This window comes from Manihot esculenta, chromosome 14, assembly GCF_001659605.2.
Source record: "Manihot esculenta cultivar AM560-2 chromosome 14, M.esculenta_v8, whole genome shotgun sequence".
Lineage (NCBI taxonomy): Eukaryota > Viridiplantae > Streptophyta > Magnoliopsida > Malpighiales > Euphorbiaceae > Manihot > Manihot esculenta.
Window position 1 is genome coordinate 13,714,467 of NC_035174.2, and position 24,727 is coordinate 13,739,193.

At 35.8% G+C, this 24,727-nt stretch overlaps 2 protein-coding genes across 8 annotated transcripts; both read right to left on the reverse strand.

The window, feature by feature from the left end:
- Positions 1 to 1,187: 1,187 nt before the first annotated feature.
- On the reverse strand, positions 1,188 to 14,572 carry LOC110600608 (50S ribosomal protein L18). Of its 5 annotated transcripts, XM_043950171.1 has the most exons (5): positions 14,390 to 14,572; positions 14,183 to 14,241; positions 8,617 to 8,671; positions 2,123 to 2,256; positions 1,188 to 1,810 (listed from the first exon to the last, which is right to left on the reverse strand). In XM_043950171.1, exons 2-5 carry the CDS (start codon positions 14,183 to 14,185, stop codon positions 1,358 to 1,360), a joined length of 645 nt encoding a protein of 214 aa, XP_043806106.1. In that variant the 5' UTR covers positions 14,186 to 14,241; positions 14,390 to 14,572; the 3' UTR covers positions 1,188 to 1,357. The 5 variants fall into 5 exon arrangements, with proteins under 5 accessions (XP_043806106.1, XP_043806107.1, XP_021593167.2 ...); XM_043950172.1 differs by lacking the exon at positions 8,617 to 8,671 and having other exon boundaries at positions 14,390 to 14,571; XM_021737475.2 differs by lacking the exons at positions 8,617 to 8,671; positions 14,183 to 14,241 and having other exon boundaries at positions 14,390 to 14,571.
- A 2,236-nt stretch (positions 14,573 to 16,808) lies between these two features.
- On the reverse strand, positions 16,809 to 20,875 carry LOC122721669 (50S ribosomal protein L18-like). 3 transcript variants are annotated; one of them, XM_043949994.1, is made up of 3 exons: positions 20,577 to 20,875; positions 17,721 to 17,854; positions 16,809 to 17,505 (listed from the first exon to the last, which is right to left on the reverse strand). In XM_043949994.1, exon 3 carries the CDS (start codon positions 17,430 to 17,432, stop codon positions 16,956 to 16,958), a length of 477 nt encoding a protein of 158 aa, XP_043805929.1. In that variant the 5' UTR covers positions 17,433 to 17,505; positions 17,721 to 17,854; positions 20,577 to 20,875; the 3' UTR covers positions 16,809 to 16,955. The 3 variants fall into 3 exon arrangements, with proteins under 3 accessions (XP_043805929.1, XP_043805927.1, XP_043805928.1); XM_043949992.1 differs by having other exon boundaries at positions 16,809 to 17,408; positions 20,577 to 20,869; XM_043949993.1 differs by lacking the exon at positions 20,577 to 20,875 and having other exon boundaries at positions 16,809 to 17,408; positions 17,721 to 17,873.
- Between the last annotated feature and the right edge of the window lie 3,852 nt (positions 20,876 to 24,727).

The following is a 24,727-nucleotide window of genomic DNA, read 5'->3' on the forward strand; positions in this document are numbered from 1 at the left end:
CCAAATAAATAAAGAAAAATATTTTTTAAAATTCACTGTTATTTTTCTATCTCAAAATAATTTCAGTTTTCTAAATCAATCTCTCCCATGCTGTAAATAAAGTATTTTTTAAAAATATAATTACTGATAAACGTTATTTGAGAGAAAAAAAAAATTATCTTTATCACTCGTATTAACATTTGTAAGTCATTATCGTTGAGTGACTATTCAGTTAGTTCGCTTTAAAATTTAATCAAACCGAATAAATTAAAAATTAAAATTTTAGTATTTATAAAAATCAAACTGAATCGATTTTAATTAGAAATCAAATCGAATCAAATCAGTCTGATTTGATTCGATTCGATTCAGTTTGATCGATTTAAATTTTTAATAAATTTTTTATTTTATATATTTTATTTTTAGTATTTTAAAATTTAATTGAAATATTTTAAATTTAATATAATTTAATCTCTTTATATAATTAAAAATAATATATTATTATCACTAATCAATTCGATTCGATTTTTTAAATTTTTTTTTTCTGATCAAAACTAAACCGAATTGATATAATTGAAAATTTTAAAATTAAAAATTGAATCGAACTGAAATGAATAAAAAATCGAACTGAATTTTTAAATTTTTAAATTAATTTAATTCGATTGATTTTTTTTTTAATTTGAATCGAATATGCTCACTTTTGATCAGTTGCTATAAATAAATTTTCAAAATATACTCAAAAAAATATCTTTTAATATATTATAATATAACTTGCCAATTGGCTAGGGGTAGTGGTAGATGAGCTTGGACCAGAATTTGGACTCGTAAAATTATTATTATTATTATTATTATTATTATGTTTTCTGTTTTGTGTATTCGGACTTGAGCCGGAGTTTACCCTCATCTATAGTTTTGGGTCTGTCGCTCTTTTAATGAATGATTACTTTGACCAAAAAAAAAATCTTACCAACGGTTTGTTATTTTTCTTTTATTTCCTTATTAGCTTTTGCAACTCAAAAGTGTAAATTTACTTTGATGACTTTGTTTTACTAACTAAAAAAATATATAATTCACATGATAAACTCAGATTTAAGCCTTTACTCCTTTAATATTTAGGAGAAGAAATATGTTTTCTAATATATATATATATATTCATATAAAGGAGCCCAATATGTTAGAAACTAAAGCTTGACAAAAATAAAAACAACCTATTTAATGGAATATGTTTGCAATATCATTTCAATGCCGAAATATTGGATACAAATAATCAAAATTGTGGCAATTTATAACATTGTATACACAATAAATTTACAAACCCAATTTGTCCTCAATTTATGCAATTTTCAGATAAGACCAAATTGAGAACTAAAGAAACAAACTTTCAATCAAGATAAGCTTTAACATCAATTCCATTATCAATAAGAGACTGAACCACAGCTCTGATCTTCCCTTCAAACTTGTCCCTCTCTCTTGGGGTGTAAGAAGCAGTGTACACATCAGCTTCTCGTGCCCTGTCGGCTAAAATGCGACCAATGGCCAAGCATGCTGGTATGTCTGACCTGGACTTGAGAGCAGCTTTAATGTCTTTAGAGTTAGTACCAGCAACTGCAACCTGCTTACTTGTTACTCTGTGCGTGAGTGATGCTGTAACAAAGCGCTTTGAGATTAATATGTCAAGTGTAAATGGTTCCATGTATGCTTTGGTCCGTTGCTTAAATGACATATGCTTGTTGGGGTTTTTTGACTTCTTTTCTTTCTGGTATGTATATGGCCTGCTATTGTCGTCATCGAGGAAATCTTCCACCCCAAAGAAGCTTCTCGGTGCACAATAAACCTGCAGCCGAGCAATAATTGGCATATTTTATTTATCGTGGCACTTTGCGTTGAAAATATACTAATTCTGTACAGCTGCCCCATCTCATGACATAATCCTACGAAGTTTTAAGTAAGACCTTTATCAAATGAAAATTTGAAGCATAAATCACGGAGGTTTTTTCTGTTGGGTGTGGAAGAACTATTTCTATTTATGTGAAGATGATGTTTGAACCACTTCAGTCATCTGCCAAATACTGGCCCTTTCAATTGTGAAAAAATTGCTTTTAACAGCACAGAGATATTCAAGGCAAAGCAATGAGGAAACTGTTACCTGTCCATTGTGGAAGCCTGTGATGGGCACATAAAAGAGAGCTCTAAGCTTGTCTCCTCCACTTGCACAAGAACCCTTGTTCAAAACCTTGCCAAGCACTTGCTTCAACATATGTGCAAACAGCCAGTCCCTTGCTATATCAAACACAATTTATACAACTTAGGACCTTCAAGTCACCTAATATATATATATATATATATATATATAGACCAAATAAAAACAATTCTTTAAAAGTTACGTCACATAAACCCATAGATGCATAGTAAAATGACACTGCATGCACTTATATGTGTTATTATATGTGCACTGAAATGCAGATATATATATATATATATAGTGTAAAAGTGAAGATAGCGTGAATAGTGTTCAAAATTGATTTTGACCCTTTACCATCACATATTTAGCCTCAGTTGCATAAGCACAGCTCCTACATCAATTCGCTCTTTACATCCTGGTACAATTTTTCTGACTTAGCTAGAATTACCATTTTGCTTGAGTCAGTTTTGCTTTATTGCCTTCAACGCCCAAAAAAAAAGTTTTCATTTGCTCCTCTTGCTTTACTCTTATTTATTATGACCCCTCTACATTGATCAGATATTTGTCAAAGATATCAGAGGATATTCATTCAATTTTTTTCTTTATTCTAGTCTCTTGTACTCAGTTAATATATATTATTTTTTTCACAGATAGGTTGCTTCTTATCCTAAAATTGACATGATTATTCTAGCAAGATGGACCTAAATATGTGTTCATATTCATTATGTTGGCTTTGCACTCGCACCAAGATTTTTATGATCATAGGTATCTTATTTTTTCAGCACAAGGAGGTATACCAAGGAACAGCCCAAATGAAGATATAGAGGTGGTCATGGGTGTTATGGGAGCATTTGCACAAATATCAGCAAATGATGGCGAAGCAAAAACCTTCTACATGAGCAATTTGCTATGTTCCACTTCCATAAATGGCTATATGCCATGGCAGCAGCACAAGTTGATGCTATGTCCATGGATGCGATGATTACTGGGGTACATAGGGATCACAAACTCCAGAGTTACCTGAGGTTGCTAAAAGGTACTATCCCAACCAACTTCAAGATCATCTGCAGCGAGAAATTGGAGAACTTGCTCTTTCATTCATAGTGTCAAAGAAATACACTAAATTTGATAGAGATTGTCTGCAATTGCGTCGTCCTGTAGCCACAGATGGGCTGGACAAATGAAGGTCTATTCTAGAAGAAAATTAAAAGGGATCGTAAGCACTGCAGAGATATTCCAGTAGTATAGGAGGTCGTTACAGCAGCGGAAATAAAGGGGAAAGGACAGGACAGATGGCAGGGAGAGAAAAGGAGCAATCATTAGTGTAATGAGTATATATAATAGAGAGGAGAGAGAATGGGTGTGCGGTATTTTTTTGTTTTCTTCAGCATATGCTGGGCAGGGAATTTCAGAGAGAGAGAGAGGGAATTCTTTGAGTGATCTGTCAAGAAGGGGGAAGTTAGAGTATTTTTAGCTATCAGAAATACCACAATTTTCTCTATTATACCTATTTCTGCAAGTTAGTTCCTTAAAGGCTCTATCAATTGGTCCGATCTGCCGGATGCCAAACACAAGGATGGATTCACGGGTAGAAGCGATAGAGAGGAACGTTGCAGCATTGGAAGAAAATTTGCGCAAGTTTAATCTAGAAAGGGAACAGCAGGATAAGTAGGTAGCCTTAGAGCTTTTACAGCATAGGCAACAACTGGAAAAGTTAGATGGGATTGAAATAATGTTGGCAAACTTGACTAATCTCATAAAGGGAAAGGAAGCTGACAGTGGGACTCCGGGCCCTCTAAGTACTCACAGGGGTATTGCCAATAGAGGTTCAGCATCGTCATCCATAATGACCACTCCTTCGCACACGATGATGTTCGACGAATCGCAGTTGACAGTAAAAAAAATAGAACTCCCAAACTTTGATGGTAGTGACCCGGTAGGATGGCTTTCACGGGCTGACCAATATTTCTCGATACACCCTACAACCGATGAGCAGAAAGTGGCTTTGGCCTTGGTGTGCATGGAAGGGCCGGCACTGCATTGGATGAGATGGGTTAAACAACGAAAGCCGACCATGTCATGGGAGAGGTTATCACTGGAGCTACTACAGAGATATGGGGGAGATGATTATGCAAGCCCTTATGAAAGATTGGCGGCAGTCAAACAGGATGGAACCGTGGAAAGTTTCTCCAATGAATTCCTAGCTTGAGCGTCACAAGTACCGGGAATCACAGACCAACACTATGGGAGATACGCTGCGAGCTCTCATTGTAGGGGAAGACGAAGCTGAACCAGAAGGGGATGTTGAAGAACAAATGGGAGATGCGATAGAAGTGGAGGGGCATCTGGCCCAACTAGAGCTACCATTGTATTCTGTAGGGGGCATTTCTAGGGCTCGTACCATGAAGATTAACGGCAAGGTTAAAGGGCAGCCTCTAGTTATCATGATCGACAGTAGGGCGAGCCATAATTTTGTAGCTGATAGAGTGGCAACCCTATTACAACTACCTGTCACTCCAACCACTACTTTTGGAGTCCGATTAGGAGATGGCAGAAGAACAGAAACTTCAGGTTTGTGTTCGAAATTGCAGATTTCGATGGGTAGTTTTGAAATCCTGGAAGATTGCTATGTGTTTCCACTGGGTGGGGTTGATATGATATTGGGAGTTGCATGGTTGGAGAAGTTGGGGAATGTGGAAGTAAATTAGCGTCGAATGACTATGGAATTTTTGCACCGGGGTACCCGGGTAAAGCTTCAAGGAGATCAGTCATTAACAAGGGCCATAATTTCAATATTAGCATTACAGAAGTTAACAGAAGTAGAGTTTTATGTGGTGATATGGGCTTCTGAAAAAGGGGAGCTATTCCACGGGATAGAATCAGAACTAAGTACAGAGCAAAAGGAACAATTACAATCCCTAATTGAGCACTTTCAGAGGGTGTTCACCGAAGCAACAGGGCTCCCTCCTAGAAGAGCCATTGACCACGCAATTCTGCTCCACCCGAGTTCAGCCCCCATTAGTGTGAAACTGTACCGGTACAGTCACTAGCAGAGAGATGAAATCGAAAAGATGGTGGCAGAAATGTTGAGTGCAGGAATTATCAGGCCAAGCTGCAGTCCCTTTTCGAGTCCTGTCCTACTGGTGAAAAAGAAAGATGGTAGTTGGAGATTTTGCGTGGACTACAGAGCACTTAACAAAGCCACAGTGCCTGATAAGTACCCGATTCCAGTGATTCAAGAGATGTTAGATGAATTACATGGAGCGAAGTATTTTTCGAAGATAGATCTGCGCTCGGACTACCATCAGATTAGAGTGAAGGAAAGTGATGTGCCAAAGACTGCTTTTCGAACTCACACCCCTCATTACGAATTCTTGGTAATGCCATTCGGTTTAACAAACGCCCCAGCCACGTTTCAAGCCACCATGAATGAAGTATTCAGGCCCTTGCTCCGTCATTGTGTTCTGGTTTTTTTTGACGACATTAATTTACAGCAGAAGTTGGGAAGAACATGTACAACACTTGAGAAAGGTTTTACAGATCCTATGGGAGAACCAATTCGTGGCAAATAAGCAAAAGTCTTTATTAGGAAGGTTGCAAGTTGAATATCTGGGCCATATAATTTCCTCCAAGGGAGTTGCAATGGATCCAGTCAAGATCTCCAGTGTTTTGAATTGGCCGACACCAAGAAATATTAAAGGAGTGAGGGGGTTTCTAGGATTGACCGGATACTATAGACGATATATTAAGAATTATGGAGAAATAGCAAGACCTTTGACTCAACTGCTTAAGAAGCAAACAGCGGAGAAATTCTACTGGAATCAGCAAACTCATAGCGCTTTTGAACAGTTGAAAGCAGCTATAAACACTGCTCCAGTGTTATCAATGCCAAATTTTTAAAAAACATTTGTGTTGGAGTGTGATGCATCTGGCAAGGGGCTCGAGGCTGTGTTGATGCAAGACCACAAGCCAATTGCATTCTACAGCAAAGCCTTGTCAGAACAAAATTTGATTAAGTCAACTTATGAGAAAGAATTAATGGCTCTAGTATTGGCAATAAGACACTAGAGACCGTACTTGATTGGGAGAAAGCTCACTGTTCATACAGATCAACGCAGCTTGAGGCACCTCTTGGATCAACCCATTACCACCCCAGCTCAACAGCAGTGGTTAGCTAAGTTATTGGGATATGAATTCATCATTGTTTATAAACCAGGAGCAATCAACAAGGCAGCAGATGCATTATCCCGAAGAGAAGAAGAAATGGAGTGTTAGATTCTTACAATGCCAGTCTCGCTAGATTTGGATAGATTAAATTCAGAGGTGCGGATGGATAAAGAGTTGCAGAAAATATTGACGGACTTGGCAGAAGACCCAAATTCTCACCCTCACTACCAGCTGATTCAGAACAAGTTGTTCTTTCATGGAAAGTTGGTAATTCCTACTACATCGTCCCTTATTCCAATTCTGCTGAAGGAATTTCATTCTACTGTGGTTGGAGGACACTCTGGGGCTTATAGAACTTATAGGAGGCTGGCGGGAAATGATTACTGGAAGGGTATGATGAAGACAGTGCAGAATTTTGTTAAAGGGTGCGAGGTGTGTCAACGAAATAAATATCAAGCTACTAATCCAGCCGGATTACTCCAACCGCTACCCATTCCTACGACAATTTGGGAAGACATTTCCATGGATTTTATTACAGATCTTCCAAGATCTCATGGGTTGGATTGCATATTGGTTGTGATTGACAAACTCTCCAAATATTCACATTTTATGGGGCTGAGACATCCCTTTTCAGCTAAAGTGGTTGTTGAGGTGTTTACCAAGGAGGTTGCAAAGCTGCATGGTATACCCCAATCCATAGTAAGTGATCGTAATCCCATATTTTTGAGTAATTTCTGGCAGGAGTTGTTCAGTAGGCAGGGATCTCAATTGAAAATGAGCACATCTTACCATCCAGAAACGGACGGGGCTTTTCTTCAGAGCAACCATGCCAGTGGAGCAAGTACCTGCATTGGGCTGAATGCTGGTTCAATACCAACTTCCATGCTTCTACGGGTTCAACCCCTTTCGAGGTGGTATATGGGAGACCCCCACCTTTCATTGTTAAATTTCTGCCAGGTGAAATAAAGGTGGAGGTAGTAGCCCAAGAGTTGAAAGACAGAGATGAGATTTTACGCCAGCTGCAGTACAATCTAAAAAGGGCTCAACAGAAGATGGTTAAGGCAGCCAACAATCGTAGGAGAGATGTGAACTTTGAAGTTGGAGAGTGGGTTTATTTGAAATACAGACCCCACAGGCAGGTTTCTATGCAATCCGGGGTGTTTTCTAAACTCGCAGCACGTTACTATGGGCCATTCAAGATAATTGCAAAAATCGGGAAGGTGGCTTATAAACTACAACTACCAGAAGGAGCTAGGGTGCATCCTGTTTTTCATGTCTCTCTACTCAAGAAAGCAATAGGAGACAGCTTGGCATCAGTCCAGATTCCACAGGATTTCAAATCTGAAAATCTACCTTTCGAGCCTGCCGCAATACTCCAATTTCGGGAATTGAAGGAAGGGGCTGGGGCAAAACAGCAAGTCCTTGTGCAATGGAAGGGATTTTCTGAAGAAGAAGCAGAATCAATTTCCAAATTATGACCTTGAGGACAAGGCCAAAGTCAACGAAGGAAGTATTGATAGAGATTGTCTGCAATTGCGTCGTCCTATAGCCACAGATGGGCTGGGACAAATGAAGGTCTATTCTAGAAGAAAATTAAAAGGGATCGTTAGAGATATTCCAGTAGTATAGGAGGTCGTTACAGCAGCGGAAATAAAGGGAAAGGACAGGACAGATGGCAGGGAGAGAAAAGGAGCAATCATTAGTGTAATGAGTATATATCATAGAGAGGAGAGAGAATGGGTGTGCGGTATTTTTTTGTTTTCTTCAGCATATGCTGGGCAGGGAATTTCAAAGAGAGAGGGAATTCTTTGAGTGATCTGTCAAGAAGGGGGAAGTTAGAGTATTTTTAGCTATCAGAAATACCACAATTTTCTCTGTTATACCTATTTCTGCAAGTTAGTTCTTTAAAGGCTCTATCAGAATTCCACAAGAGCTGATAAATTGGTTTATATACATTCCAACTTTCAATAGCATTCTCGCTTTACTGAAAACTACAAGAATGAACCGACCTTATAAGAAGTGGGCATTTATCTGGAGGAAACACATATTGATGATTCTAGTGTTAGACTAGAGGAAATGAGATGGCAATCACTGGATACTAATTTAGATAACTCAAGCAGCTTTGTGAGGGAATGTGAAAATATGTCATCCTCTAGCACTAAAAAGTTTGCTCATTGCTCAACAGGTGATTCGAGTTCTAAAGGCCATAAATTCACTATTCTAAGCTACAACAGACTCAAATTTGCAGCTTCGCTAGACAAAACATTGACACAGAAGAAGAATTAACTTACTGTTCTTGCATTTTGTTCCATTTTGCTGCTTCAGATTTTCTTTTTTAAGTTTAAACTACAAACGCTGAGATTTACAAATTTAGCTTCTGAAATAGTATGGTAAACAGAATGCAAGAAATGTTCAGTTTCTCTATAAATTATATAAATTTCAGCACCTAAAACATGTTAAGCATATTAAATCAGAAAATGAATCCACAAAGTTTCTGCAGGTTTGCATACCTGCAGAAACAATCATATTTAATAATCAATTAAATCATAGTTTTTAATAGCCTCACAATTAGCATACTTCATTCATAACTAAAGTATTATATAAGTTCCAATCTCTTTGCATTAATTTCTCTAACCAATAAAACAGTCTGAAACTAGAGCTTAAATCATTTGTTTCTATCAAAAATCAATCTTAAATCATATTGAACTTAATTGTAATCAACTAATCTAATTCAATTCAAATTTCTATCTAAAAATAAAAACTTTAAACATTAAAATTAAGTTCCAATCCCTTAGCATTAAGTGTCTATAGTTACTGTGATCTTCAAAAAGCTATCGACAGCATATTGAAGGAACAATATAGCATTATTATGTCTGCAAAAGCAATGGCACAATAGGTAAGTTTCATATAAACTCACATACCTTTCAAGGAGTAACACACTATAAGAATGCACTGTCTGACACTGAAAATTAAGGCAACAATCATAAATATAAACCCTTTCCCTTTATTAACAAATGGTACAGAGAAAGGTTGCAATCTAAGTCAAGTCTAATGCACTCAAATTCCAGATGTCTTGTTCAATTAGTTTATAGGCTGATCACGTGTTGTGTAGTAGTAACACAATTAACAATACTATCAAGGCTATCTTAATAAATCTACCATAAGTTCTCATCTCCAAGCATACTCATTGTAACATAACACCCACTCTGAGATCACACAGGAAACTCTCCCATGGCTTCTTAAAGCACAAATCAATATCCATAGACTAGACCATGTGAATCAAATGAACCTAATACATAAACAAGCAGGTTGAAATAAACTGATATAATATATTTATTCATTTATTGTATGACACTTAAAACTAGTGAAATCCGCCACTCAATTATTTGTCTTGACATTTTGCAGTAAACAAACCCAAGCTAATCCCTATACTCACTGTTCTCACTTCTATTTGCATGAAATAGGCAGAATGGCAATAATAGAAACAGAAAATAATAGAAAATTAAGACACAGAGCAATAATAGAACAAACAAATCAAGAAGTGTACTGGAATATTAACATGAAAATTTAATTAACAAATGCTGACTCCAAACGTATTTAAAATCAGAAGGTAATATCTAAGCACATTCACTAAGTATATAGGAGGAAACCCAACAAGGAAGACTTAGATAATCTCAAAACCCATCCAAACCTGCAGTGACTGAGGAGTAGAATGAGTGGCGAGGAGCAGCAACGTGACTGAGGACGAGGACCAGCGGCGAGGAGCAGCAACGGACGGTAGAAGGACTGGACCGGTGGACGCAGCTGCAAGGACTAGTGAGAGCGGCGGAGGAGAGCGAATAAGCAGCCAGGACTAGGGACGCAGCGACCACGTTGATAGCGTGAAGAGAAGAGGGAAGATCGGCGGGAGGCGCACGGCTGTACCAGAGGGAACGGCGGGAGGGGGAGGGAAGGGGATGGACGACTGCTTCGGAGTTTGGGTTTTTTGGATAAAGGGGTTTAAATGTTTGGTTATTTAGTTCTATTTTTTTTATTTTAATTAAAATTTCTTATATTTTATATTATTCATAATATTCTACACAATGTGTATTGAATTTATTTATACTTTATTAAAGAGTTTTATCATATACATTTATATTTTTATAAAAAAACGTATATTATTTTATCAATAACAATAAGAGTATTTTAATTTTATTTTTTAGGTTATGCTTTTTTAAAAGACAAACAGTACATTTTATAGAATTAAAATATTAGTACAATATATGTATTAATTCATATCATGTTTTACAGAAGATGTGTGATATAATTTCAACGATATGTATTATATTAATTTATATACTATTAGAAAAATAATAAAATAAATTAATGACATAGTCGGAATGGTGTTGTGCTGTGATTAATTCAATAGAATTGTATTATGATTAGTCCATCTGCAAAGGAGAAAATGCGAGATGGTTGATGTGTACGGCAACCACTCCGATACTTAAAGTTAGTAAAAAGAAGAGAAGAGCAAATATAATACTTAAAACTCAAGAGTAGTTGTATGGGAGAATAGCATTTCTTTACCTCTGTGATCTTTCTCCTTTTATACTGTAAGAAAATAGAAATAAATATAGTATTTCCTAATAATCCAGTGATGATGTGGCCGGCTGTCTGATAAGAGATATCGTCAATAGATAGGTCGGTGATCCCATGATTATAGGCGCAATGGGGATGACTGTGCTTTGATAACAATAACTTTGTGCCGAGACTTGGCGTATCCAAGAAATAGAGAGTCTTGGTGATGAACCGGGTGTTATGGTGTCCGAGTCTTGTTTTTCTCTAATGGAACCGCATTATCCACTTACCAAATCCCTGTCCCGTGGACTTGTCCTATGATAATAGCTCACTGCCTACTTTGAGTGTGTTTTATGAAGCATCAAAAGTTCTCCAGCGGTCTTTGATTCTTTAGATTCGAAAGTGACAATTGTCCTCATGATCTGGGGTACGTGACTTACGTGACTTACTGATATTGATTTTTTCTGACTCACGCCGCTTTGCTTGCTTAACTTTTTGAATGATGGCTGCCCCATTTCCTGAACCGCATTTAAAGTCTACTGTCAAAATCGTCTTTAAGAACCCTTCTCTTCCTCAAGTATCACTTTTGCTTTCAACTGCAATCTTTGCCTTTAGGAAGACTCGATCGTTTTTTTCCGATTACACTCCCTTGCTTTCACGTTAATTTCTATTTTGTTTTTCCGCTTAGAATGAATAGGAATACCTCCTCTTCTCTTACCTCTATTGAAGATTCCACCTCAAGCTTCTCCTCCTCCAATGGTCCCATCTAGGGCTGAGCAGAATTCGGTTTAAACCGAAATAACCGACCGAACCGATTAATTTAAAAAATTTGGTTCGGTTTTATTTTTTTTTCGGTTCGGTTCGATTTGAAATTTTAAAAAAATCGGTGATTTCGGTTCGGTTCGGTTTTAGACGTAAAAATTTCGATTAGACCGAACCGAACCGAAATCACTTATACTACGTCGTTTGAGTAATTTCCTAATTCCCTATTTCCCTTCCCTTCCTTTGCCTAAATTTAAAACAAATTTCTCTCTCTCCGTGCATCTCTATCTCTGTGCTCACCCACCCCTAAACCTAACGCCCTCACCTCTCAACGTGCCTCGCCTCTGAGTTCCATCCAAGTTCCAGCGGCGGTTCCACCATCCACCGTCCAGCCTCCGGTCTCTTTCTGAGTAGTAGAGCCACGCACGCATCTCGTCGCGAGATTCTTGCGCATGTGATGTGCCTCCACTCTCCTCTCGACTGGACTGATTCACCATCGTCGATCTTCACCGATCTATAGTCTCTCTCTCTTTCCACGCAATCATCGGCGTCGGCCGTCGCTCTCTATTGGCTCTCCACGCATCATCGGGCAGTCGGCAATTTGGTCGTGCTTATTCCACAGCCCTCAGTCCTCTTCGAGTCTCTGTGTCGCGCTTCCAGCCTTGAGCCTTTCACAGTTCATGGACCAGACTCCGGGACCAAGAGTGCCACTCGCGCCTCCAGCCCTCAGTTGTGTCGGACATGGTTGCCTGCCAGTGCCACGGCGTGCTGTTGAACTTGAGTCAACCGTAGAAGCTAAGTAAATATTTGTGATTTGCTGTTGATTGTTGAATTTATGTACTCTTGGTTGAATTTGTGTCCCATTGATTGTTGAATTTGTGTTATTGATTGTTCAAGTGTGTGCTCTTGATTGTTGATGTAAACTCATGGCCGTGAAGTATTTTATTCTAGATTATGTTAACTGTTATTGATTTTTTTTTTAAAATCGGTTCAATCGATTGAACCGACCGAACCGAACCGAACCGAATCAAATCGGTTCGATTCGGTTATCCCTCTTATTCGGTTCGGTTCGGTTTATGTAAAATACTGCAATTCGGTTTTCGGTTATTTCGGTTCGGTTCGATTTTGAACCGAACCGACCGAATGCTCAGCCCTAGTCCCATCCGTATCTCGATCCCTATCGTTCCATTGAGAGAGGTTCAAGAAAATGAAGGTAGCTCAATTAATGACATCCCATTCATCTTGTTGGAGCAAGATGTAGTCTGCCTTTATGATACCTACTAAATCCCTTGAGAGACTTTTTGTGTCTTTGCCCCTTCTCCTTGCGTTCGTGTGAATGACTTGATTCCTGCAAAAGATACTATTATGATTTTCGAGGAGCAGCTGAAGGCGAATCTTTGGTTTCCCAATAGACCCATTTTTTATTGATGTTCTTCGGTTTCACAAGCTTTTGGTTGCCTTGCTGCATTCTAATAGCTGGAGAATCTTTGTGGCTTTTCAGTTCGTCTGTCTTAATAATCACATCGATCCGAGTGTAGCGTTTTTCTTCCCGTTGTCCAATTGGTTACCCATCAAAATGAGGAGTTCTAGTTTTTTAGTGGATGCAAGTGCCAGACGATGTTTAATCGAATGCTCTCCTCATTGAAGAGGTGGAAAAATAAGTTTTTTATACTCTGACACCGGACGTCCGAAGGTTTTGGACATCTCCAAACAAAATGAAACTTTTGGGTGGACCTGAGGAAGGATAGGGTCCCACCAAAGAGGGAGGAGGATGAGGCTTTAGCCTCCTTTTGACCATGGCTAGTTCTCTGAAGAAAATTGACATACCTAGGTGGTGAGAAAGTTGTTTTGTCTTGGCAAAGTCATCCGCAAATGAGCCGGGTCCTCATCCGCCCTTGGAGAGAGCACTTCCTTGGCTAGAGATCTTGGTAAATTTTTTTTCTACTTACCTTTAGATTTTAAACTTCCTTACTTCCTTACTTTTTGATCTAGTAGATATGGCCTGATCCAAAAGCAAATTTATTGAGAAGGTATGTGTTGCTGGTCGCACTTCTAAAATTTGCTGATTGCTTCTAAAATTTGCTGGTTTTGAACTTTGACAAGATGAATTTAGATAATCACACTTATGTGCTTCCATGAACATTCAAAATTCCAACCAACAATATCCACATTTCTAGTAACTAAAGAGATACTGCAGCCAAAACGGAAAACAATCTTTAGCTAAATCCAATAGGACCAATACCCATATCCAAATAAAGCAACTTCCGCACAGAATTCCTTTCATCTACTCATACCCCTCGCAGCCTAATGCCCCAAGCACATTCCCGGGTTTGATTCAATTTTATACTATCAGTGTCTTAATTGACCAATCAACGAATTGAACAACTAAAGAAAATCAAAGATTTTACAACCAAATCTAAATTAAGAAGAGTTGACATCTAAAAAAGGAATTTTTTTTTAATCATATAACTAAAATGGAATTAAAATACCAAGATGAGTAGAAACATAAAAAGGGTAAAAAAAAAAAAAAATACTCACCATTTACACAAAGGAACTAAAAGAGAGGAGACGAGAAAAGGAAAAAAAAAGAGGACTTTCTGCAAAAATAAACATCAACAAGCATTAATCTGGGTATATCAATTGCCCAATTTGATCATAGAGAGGCCATATGAGTGAACAGAAAGAATTTTTCACTATCGGTGACTGATGGGAAAGTAAAGACGACAATCGCTAGTCGGAACGTACCTGATTTGGCCGAGGATTGGGAATCAAACTCGTAAACCGTGAATTTTGCTGCGCACGCTCTCACTTTCTCTCTCTCTCTCTCTCGATCTCTCGAGTCGCAACAGATCTCTAGACGTTTGCAATACGGTAATAGCGCTGGGAGATTGTCGCCGGCTGGGTTAGCCAATCAAAAAGAGCTTTACTCTGTTTGAAAAAACTTATTTAACAAAAAGAAAAATCATATAAAACTATTTAATCTATGTGCATGAAAAAACAAAAAACAACTAATTAGTTGAAAGGAAAACAAATTTCAATAAATTCATTTTATTATCATATTTAAATTAAAATTTTTGAAGTTAAAAGTTGAATTATTTTATTTTAAATAAAAAATTGAATTTAATTCTTGTAAAATTTATAATTCCAAATGAAGAATTAGTTTTGAAAACGCTTAAATGTCTAAAAATCTAAAATTTTAGCTTTTTTGGTCAAATTTAGTAATTTTTTTATTAATTTTAAACTAATTTAAAATTTTAAAATTAATTTAGTTTATAATAAAAATTGAAATTAAAAATTACTGATATAACATCTAATATATTATAAATGTTAATATTATATTCGATATTATTGATTGATTAAAAGTTTCATAATAAAAATTTAAATTCTTTTGATATTTAATAATTATAGTCCAATATTCACACAAGATCAACTGTTATATTAGTAATCTCCCATCTTAATTTTAATGATTGGCTAAAATTAATGCTAAATTTTTAATTTAGGTTAAAATAAATAAAAAAGCTTTTAAAAAATATATTCAAACATCAATAATTTTGAAAAGAAAAAGAAATACACTTTAATATCTAGACTTCCGCATTTGAACATCAAGAATCTAAATGTTTTTATAGTTAATGATTACTGACTTAGCGTGATAATATAACATTCGCTCAAAGATATGCCGTCCATTCAAACAATCATCTTCGCAGATCATATCACACTACATTACATGTTATGTCATTTTATATAATCACGTGACATTTCTGCATTATTTATTATACTACTAATCGTCCTAGGGTTCTTTTAAATAGGTATTCTGTATTTGAAGTAAGATTAATGGGTTGTTTGAATCAGTGGAAAATAGGAGAGAAAAACAAAATACAAATTTTCCTTTGAAGGAAAGAAAATAAAAAGCGAGAGGAAAATAAATAAGGGTAACTTTATATGGAACTCATGAGCAACTTTCTCTTAAATTGGAGAGGATGTATTAAAATTATATTTTATCATTATTTATTTTATCAATATATAAAGGGCAAAAAAATATTTTGTTATTAGGAAAGATACTTTCATCCTTTATTTTCTACCAAATAAATAATGAAAAATATTTTTCAAATTCACTGTTATTTTTCATCTCAAAACAATTTCAGTTTTCTAAATCAATCTCTCTCCCATACTATAAATAAAGTATTTTTTAATATAATTACTGATAAACATTATTTGAGAGAAAAAAAAATTATCTTTATAACTCGTATCAACATTTATAAATTGTTGAATTGAAAATTAAAATTTTAATATTTATAAAAATCAAATCGAATCAATTTTAATTAGAAATCAAATCGAATCAAATCGATCTAATTTAATTCGATTCAATTGATTTAAATTTTTAATAAATTTTTATTTTTTATATTTTATTTTTAATATTTTAAAATTTAATTGAAATATTTTAAATTTAATATAATTTAATCTCTATATTATTAAAAATAATATATTATTATATCTAATCGGTTCAATTTAATTTTTCAATTTTTTTTATTAAAATTGAATCAAATCGAATTAAAATAATTAAAATTTTTAAAATTAAAAATCAAACTAAATCAAAATAAATAAAAAATTAAATTAAAATTTTTAATTAATTCAATTCAATTAATTTTTTTGATTTAAATCGGTAACAACATACTCTACAGAAAAAAAAATATCTTTTAATATATTATAATATAACTTGCCAATGCCTAGGGGGCAGTGGTAGATGAGCTTGGACCAGAATTTGGACTCGTAAAATTATTATTATTATTATTATTTTTCTGTTTTGTGTATTTGGACTTGAGCCGGAGTTTACCCTCCTCATCTATAGTTTTGGGTCTGTCGCTCCTTTAATGAATGATTACTTTGACCAAAAAAAAAAAAAAAATTTTACCAACAGTTTGTTATTTTTCTTTTATTTACTTATTAGCTTTTGCAACTCAAAGTGTAAATTTACTTTGATGACTTGTTTTAGTAACTAAAAAAATATATAACTCACATGATAAACACAGATTTAAGCCTTTACTCCTTTAATATTTAGGAGAAGAAATATGTTTTCTAATATATATATTCATATAAAGGAGCTCAATATGTTGGAAAAGCTTGACAAAAATAAAAACAATCTATTCAATGGAATATATTTGCAATATCATTTCAATGCCGAAATATTGGATATAAATTATCAAAATTGTGGCAATTTATAACATTGTATACACAATAAATTTACAAACCCAATTTGTCCTCAATTTATGCAATTTTCAGATAAGACCAAATTGAGAACTAAAGAAACAAACTTTCAATCAAGATAAACTTTAACATCAATTCCATTATCAATAAGAGACTGAACCACAGCTCTGATCTTCCCTTCAAACTTGTCCCTCTCTCTTGGGGTGTAAGAAGCAGTGTACACATCAGCTTCTCGTGCCCTGTCGGCTAAAATGCGACCAATGGCCAAGCATGCTGGTATGTCTGACCTGGACTTGAGAGCAGCTTTAATGTCTTTAGAGTTAGTACCAGCAACTGCAACCTGCTTACTTGTTACTCTGTGCGTGAGTGATGCTGTAACAAAGCGCTTTGAGATTAATATGTCAAGTGTAAATGGTTCCATGTATGCTTTGGTCCGTTGCTTAAATGACATATGCTTGTTGGGGTTTTTTGACTTCTTTTCTTTCTGGTATGTATATGGCCTGCTATTGTCGTCATCGAGGAAATCTTCCACCCCAAAGAAGCTTCTCGGTGCACAATAAACCTGCAGCCGAGCAATAATTGGCATATTTTATTTATCGTGGCACTTTGCGTTGAAAATATACTAATTCTGTACAGCTGCCCCATCTCATGACATAATCCTACGAAGTTTTAAGTAAGACCTTTATCAAATGAAAATTTGAAGCATAAATCACGGAGGTTTTTTCTGTTGGGTGTGGAAGAACTATTTCTATTTATGTGAAGATGATGTTTGAACCACTTCAGTCATCTGCCAAATACTGGCCCTTTCAATTGTGAAAAAATTGCTTTTAACAGCACAGAGATATTCAAGGCAAAGCAATGAGGAAACTGTTACCTGTCCATTGTGGAAGCCTGTGATGGGCACATAAAAGAGAGCTCTAAGCTTGTCTCCTCCACTTGCACAAGAACCCTTGTTCAAAACCTTGCCAAGCATTTGCTTCAACATATGTGCAAACAGCCAGTCCCTTGCTATATCAAACACAATTTATACAACTTAGGACCTTCAAGTCACCTACTATATATATATATAGACCAAATAAAACAATTCTTTAAAGGTTACGTTACATAAACCAATAGATAAATACATAGTAAAATGACACTGCATGCACTTATATGTGTTATTATATGTGCACAGAAATGCAGATATATATACACATAGCATGAATAGTGTTCAAAATTGATTTTGACCCTTTACCATCACATATTTAGCCTCAGTTGCATAAGCACAGCTCCTACATCAATTTGGTCTTTACATCCTGGCACAATTTTTCTGGCTTAGCTTGAATTACCATTTTGCTCGAGTCAGTTTTGCTTTATTAACTTCAACGCCCAACAAAAATTAAGTTTTCATTTGCTCCTCTTGCTTTACTCTTATTTATTATGTCCCCTCTACATTGTTCAGATATTTGTCAAAGATATCAGAGGATATTCATTCTGTTTTTTTTATTATTCTAGTCTCTTGTACTCGAATTAATATATATTATTTTTTTCACAAATAGGTTGATTCTTATCCTAAAATTGACATGATTGTTCTAGCAAGACAGACCTAAATATGTGATCATATTCATTATGTTGGCTTTGCACTCGCAATAAGATTTTTATGATCATAGGTATCTTACTTTTTCAGCACAAGGAGGTATACCAAGGGACAGCCCAAATGAAGATATAGAGGTGGTCATGGGTGTTATGGGAGCATTTGCAACGAAATCGAAGAAAAAAATTTCTACATGAGCAATTTGCTATGTTCCACTTCCATAATGGCTATATGCCATGGCAGCAATACTTGATGCTATGTCGATGGATGCGATGATTACTGGGCTACATAGGGATCACAAACTCCAGAGTTAGCTGAGGTTGCTAAAAGGTACTATCCCAACCAACTTCAAGATCATCTGCAGCGAAAAATTGGAGAACTTGCTCTTTCATTCATAGTGTCAAGAAATACACTGAATTCCACAAGAGCTGGTAAATTGGTTTATATACATTCCAACTTTCAATTGCATTCTTGCTTACTGAAAACTACAAGAATGGAATGACCTTATAAGAAATGGGACATTAATCCAGGGGAGCATATTGATGATTCTAGCATTAAACTAGAGGAAATGAGATGGCAATCACTGGATACTAATTTAGATAACTCAAGCAGCTTTGTGAGGGAATGTGAAAATATGTCATCCTCTAGCACTAAAAAGTTTGCTCATTTCTCAACAGGTGATTCGAGTTCTAAAGGCCATAAGTTCACTATTCTAAGCTACAACAGACTCAAATTTGCAGCTTTGCTAGACAAAACATTAACACAGAAGAAGAATTAACTTACTGTTCTTGCATTTTGTTGCATTTTGCTTCAGATTTTCTTTTTTAAGTTTAAACTACAAACGCTGAGATTTACAAATTTAGCTTCCGAAATAGTATGGCAAACAGAATGTAAGAAATGTTCAGTTTCTCAATAAATTATATAAATTTCAGCACCTAAAACATGTTAAGCATATTAAATCAGAAAAAGAACCTACAAAGTTTCTGCAGGTTTGCATACCTGCAGAAACAATCATATTTAATAGTAAATTAAATCATAGTTTTTTATAGCCTCTACAATTAGCATACTTCATTTATAACTAAAGTATTATATAAGTCCCAATCTCTTTGCATTAATTTCTCTGACCAATAAAACAGTCTGAAACATGAGCTTAAATCATTTGTTTCTATAAAAAAATCAATCTTAAATCGTATTGAACTTAATTGTAATCAACTAATCTAATTCAATTCAAATTTCTATCTAAAAATAAAAACTTTAAACATTAAAATTAAGTTCCAATCCATGAGCATTAAGTGTCTGTAGTTACTGTGATCTTCAGAGGGATATCGGCAGCATATTGAAGAGACAATATAGCATTATTATATTTGCAAAAGCAATGGCAAAATAGGTAAGTCTCATATAAACTCACATACCTTTCAAGGAGTAACACAGTGTCTGACACTGAAAATTAAGGCAACAATCATAAATATAAACCCTTTCCCTTTATTCAAAGGGTACAAAGAAAGGTTGCAATCTAAGTCAAAGCTAATGCACTCAAATCCCAGATGTCTTGTTCAATTAGTTTATAGGCTGATCACGTGTTGGCTAGTAGTAACACAAATTAACGATACTATCAAGGCTATCTTAATAAATCTACCATGAGCTCTCATCTCCATGCATACTCATTATGACATAACACCCACTCTGAGATCACACGGGAAACTCTCCCATGGATTCTTAAAGCACAAATCAATATCCAAAGACTAGACCATGTGAGTCAAATGAACCTAATACATGAACCAGTCAACAGTTACAGATTGAAATAAACTTGTGTAATATATTTATTCATTTATTTTATGACACTTAAAACTAGGGAAATCCGCTACTCAATTATTTGTCTTGACATTTTGCAGTAAACAAACCCAAGCTAATCCCTATACTCACTGTTCTCACTTCTATTTGCATGAAATAGGAACTAATAGAAAATTAAGACACAAAGAGCAATAATATAAACAAACAAATCAAGAAGTGTACTAGAATATTCACATGAAAATTTAATTAACAAATGCTGACTCCAAACGTATTTAAAAGCAGAAGGTAATATCTAAGCACATTCACTAAGTATATAGGAGGAAACCCAACAAGGAAGACTTAGATAATCTCAAAACCCATCCAAACCTGCAGTGACTAAGGAGTAGAATGAGTGGCGAGGAGCAGCAACGTGACTGAGGACGAGGACCAGCGGGAGGAGCAGCAACGAACGGTAGAAGGACTGGAGCGGTGGACGCAGCTACAAGGACCAATGAGAGCGGCGGAGGAGAGCGAATAAGCAACCAGGACCAGGGACGCAGCGACGACGTTGATAGCGTGAAGAGAAGAGGGAAGATCAGCGGGAGGCGCTACCAAAGGGAACGGCGTAAGGGGGAGTGAAGGGGATGGACGGCTGCTTCAGAGTTTGGGTTTTTTGGATAAAGGAGTTTAAGGGTTTGGTTATTTAGTTTTATTTTTTTAAAAATTTTAATTAAAATTTCTTTTAGTTTATTATTCATAATATCTTACACAATGTTGGCTTTGCACTCGTAGTAAAAGTTTCGGTTCATTTATAAAAATTATAAAAATGAGAAATAAGAATTATGCCTGGCAATAAGTAGCATAATATACAATGTGTTATTAGTTATGTACTAATAATAAGAAGCAGAAGTTATACACAGATTAATCGTAATGCAAATAATCTTTATATAAAGAGTAATAATGTATTAGCAACTTTGAGATTAATAATAAATAAATAATTAATAATTAATTTAAATATAATATACATAATTGTTATGCAATAGTAATAAACTCATTGAATAATTACTTTAAATTCATTATATCTAAATTCATTATATTAAAATTCAAGCTGATTGGATATAAATAAAAATCTGTGCGAGTATTATTCCAGCTATCAATAATATGGTTAAAATAAAATTAAAATAAGTTAAAATAATATTGATGGGTGTATTTTAATAAAATTATATTTAAGATAAGTTTATGTATATTTTTAAAATTATATTTATAATCATATTAAATATAACATGATGTATATTAGACTCATAGTGTCCCGGTTTCAGATTTTAGCAATCGCCTGAAATCGTGCGGTACTTGACTTGAATACCTTCAAGCCAAGTCAGTCTTAAGAATCACCCAATATCCTGTGAACATGAATATCTTAATTAGTCAATGTTATATAAATGACCAACGAAACCAACAGACAGCATTCCATTAGAAGCCTCATAGTAGGCACAAAAGATAAAAACTGAACATGGAAATTCATGAACATGCTACTTATTTTATTCCAGGGGCAAAATAGTAATTATACATTATCATCGACGCAATCGTTACAATAATTCTCACCTCTCTTGTAGACAGAGGATGGTCTACAATGAGTGAATGCACAACTCAGGATCTCCGTAGGCCTACGGTAACCAACTGGGCTCAGCCTCAGCTGGTGGCCAACTAGTCACTCCCCCTTAAAGAGCCTTAAGAACAACTTGGCTTATGGCAGGAGGAAACATCAACATGTCTCATATGACACCCCTCAAAATAAATACATGGAAAGGAATTACAACAAATTGTCTCGGCCCTTTTCTTCCTACTAATTTCTACTAATTTATCCCATTATTATTTCCTGGGAATTCCAATGTTGAAAAATTATAATTTTGGTCCCTGAAAACTCTATGACTTTGACACTTCCCCACTTAAACGGTCGACGTCCTCGTCGACTGAGTTTGTTGGGGTTCTTCAATCTTTGAGTCCGACGCATTTAGGCTTGCTCACAGTGGGATCTAATTCCAGTCCTGCTTGATTAAATTGTTGGGCAGCCTTAATCCTTGGTATGAAATCATTCTGTTCTTGGTATCTCTGTGAACTGCTAGTTCTTACTGAAAATGAAACTACAAAAGTTCTATCTTCTAGTGGTAAATGTTCTGCCATTGATTCCTTAGTCTACTGCAAATGTTGCGAGAAATTGCTACTTTACTCCTCAGCATGAACTTATTGCCTGAACTCATTGATCACTAGTTCTTTTCTCCTAAACCTATCTCGCCATTACTTGTCTTTAATTGCCGACCTTACTCCTCGCCTCAAAAGCACGACCCCATCGGGCAACAAATCTATCAACCTGCATACACTCGTGCCACACGACATCGTGACTAACCTGTAATAGTCTCATAAGAAAGATTAGTACTAACTACATCAGATTCAAATACAAATTAGTATAGCAAGTCATCTAGAATACAACCCATTACAACTCAATAGGTGTGCCAACAGCACTTGACCACTAAGACTTGAACTGCTTTTACCCATCCCCTTCATAAGCTCTGGTATTATGCTCATTTTATCTCCTTTTCTCTCTCCTTAAAAATGTAGTTTACGCAAATGCTTACAAAATGACACACATTACACACCAAATAACCACGACCACTGAACCCTATGAGCTACAAAAATCTACTCAAAACAGCTATTAAGATTGACTATACATAAAGCAATTAATATCATCATTATGATTCAATAATAAGAAATTACTAGAAGATACCCCTTCTATTATGCCACTTTCATCATAGCTCCGAACATCGACTTGCCTCACCAACTTGGCTTAAGCAACTTGTGCTTCTCGACCTATCTCGGTCCTCCTCCACGTTGATCCACTTGTGAGAACTTTTGTTTAGCCATGAGGTCTCTTTCCTGCTCAACAACAAGGGTAGGACTAAATTTGTCCTTTTAATTACACATTATTTTCCAATTCTCTTTTAAGGAAGCTATACCCTGTATGTTCACAATATTTGTTAGCACCAACTTATCAAGTCCCACATCACGAGGAACTTGACTCAATAATATACAAAATATCTCAGAATAAACGAATAACTAAAATGAAGTAAGACAAAGAATGATATCAGGAAACACAAAAGCATTATACTCGTCTAATGTGAGAGAGTTCCCTCTCGTTAAATTCCTTTATCTCGTACTGAATTATCATTAAGGATCTCAATCTCTTCTCATTACCTTGAGCCCCACACTCCTTTGACTAGTTCAACGGTCTTCACTTTTTCCAGTTTTCACTTATCCTCCTTCCTTTTGTTGTAGGATGAGTGAATTATTTGTTTTCACAACATTGTTGCTCTCAACGGAATTTGATACAACTCTCACCCAATGTTACCCTACATTCCTCTTGGTTGTCCTATCACAATGTTCACTTACCTCAAAGAGAATGAACATGTGCTCGGCAATCATAGTTGGTTGGCACCTATCATACATTGTTTCATACTCTTGTAATTGTTATTTTCCTTTTTAGGGTATGCCCTTCCTATTTTGATGCTCGTTTTCTGTATTCTTGTAAAGGATATATTTTTGAGAGATGAGGCAACTACCACTTTTGATCTATCACCATCTCATCCATACCAGTATTTCACATGGATCCCTCAAGACTCTTCCTTCTTGTAATGACCCAAAAACCGGACCGCTACCGGCGCTAGGATCCAAATAGACTTAAGGTCGCCGGGACCCGTAGCAAGCCTACTATACATCCTGTACATCTGATAAAATCCCATACATGATCATACATTTTTATAAAAACTTCAAACTTTCCATATACCAAGCTTGACCTGTGTATGCACCATAACTTTATACATACAAACCCCATACTAGAGCCCTCATCAAATGCTCTAGTTGGGTCAATATTACATACATCAAGCTTGGTTCAACATATGTCATCATTAAAACATTTACATAAAGATCATGTACAACAGGGATTAACCATACATTAGGGCCAAGCACAATACTAATCCTCATTACATTACTTTATATTACATCATTTTACATATCATGTCCACTACTAGACTATTACATAACGTAGCCTTTACCCTTGCTGACTTCCTGAGCTATCTTTGGCCCTGCAACCTGGGGGTTAGGGGAAAGGGGTGAGCTACTAAAGTCCAGTGAGCAGAACCATAAAAACAGTTTATAAACATATGCCATCATGAAATACATCACATCACAAATAATTCACATCACGGATGGACTTGTCACCAATAACCCTCTACATAGTCCAATTGTGCCAGGAGCGTAGTGCAGGCCACACCTGGTCTTTCTCTTACATATACATATCATAAAATATCCAATCGTGCCGGGGGCATAGTGCAGGCCACACCCGGACTTTCTCTTACATATTACCAGAGGCGTAGTGCAGGCCACACCTGGACTTCCATACCATATCATAGCATAACATATCGAGGGCTAGTGGGTCATCCAATATCCATCCACATCAACAGCAAATTATGCAATGCATCATATTC

Coding starts and splice junctions, on each gene's coding strand:
- LOC110600608 (XM_043950171.1), bottom strand. Junction 2,257..8,616: donor TGGAACAAAATGCAAGAACA/GTAAGTTAATTC, acceptor TGTTTGATATAG/CAAGGGACTGGCTGTTTGCA. Junction 1,811..2,122: donor CAGGCTTCCACAATGGACAG/GTAACAGTTTCC, acceptor GCTCGGCTGCAG/GTTTATTGTGCACCGAGAAG.
- LOC122721669 (XM_043949992.1), bottom strand. CDS start 17,831: ATGTTGAAGCAAATGCTTGGCAAGGTTTTGAACAAGGGTTCTTGTGCA. Junction 17,409..17,720: donor CAGGCTTCCACAATGGACAG/GTAACAGTTTCC, acceptor GCTCGGCTGCAG/GTTTATTGTGCACCGAGAAG.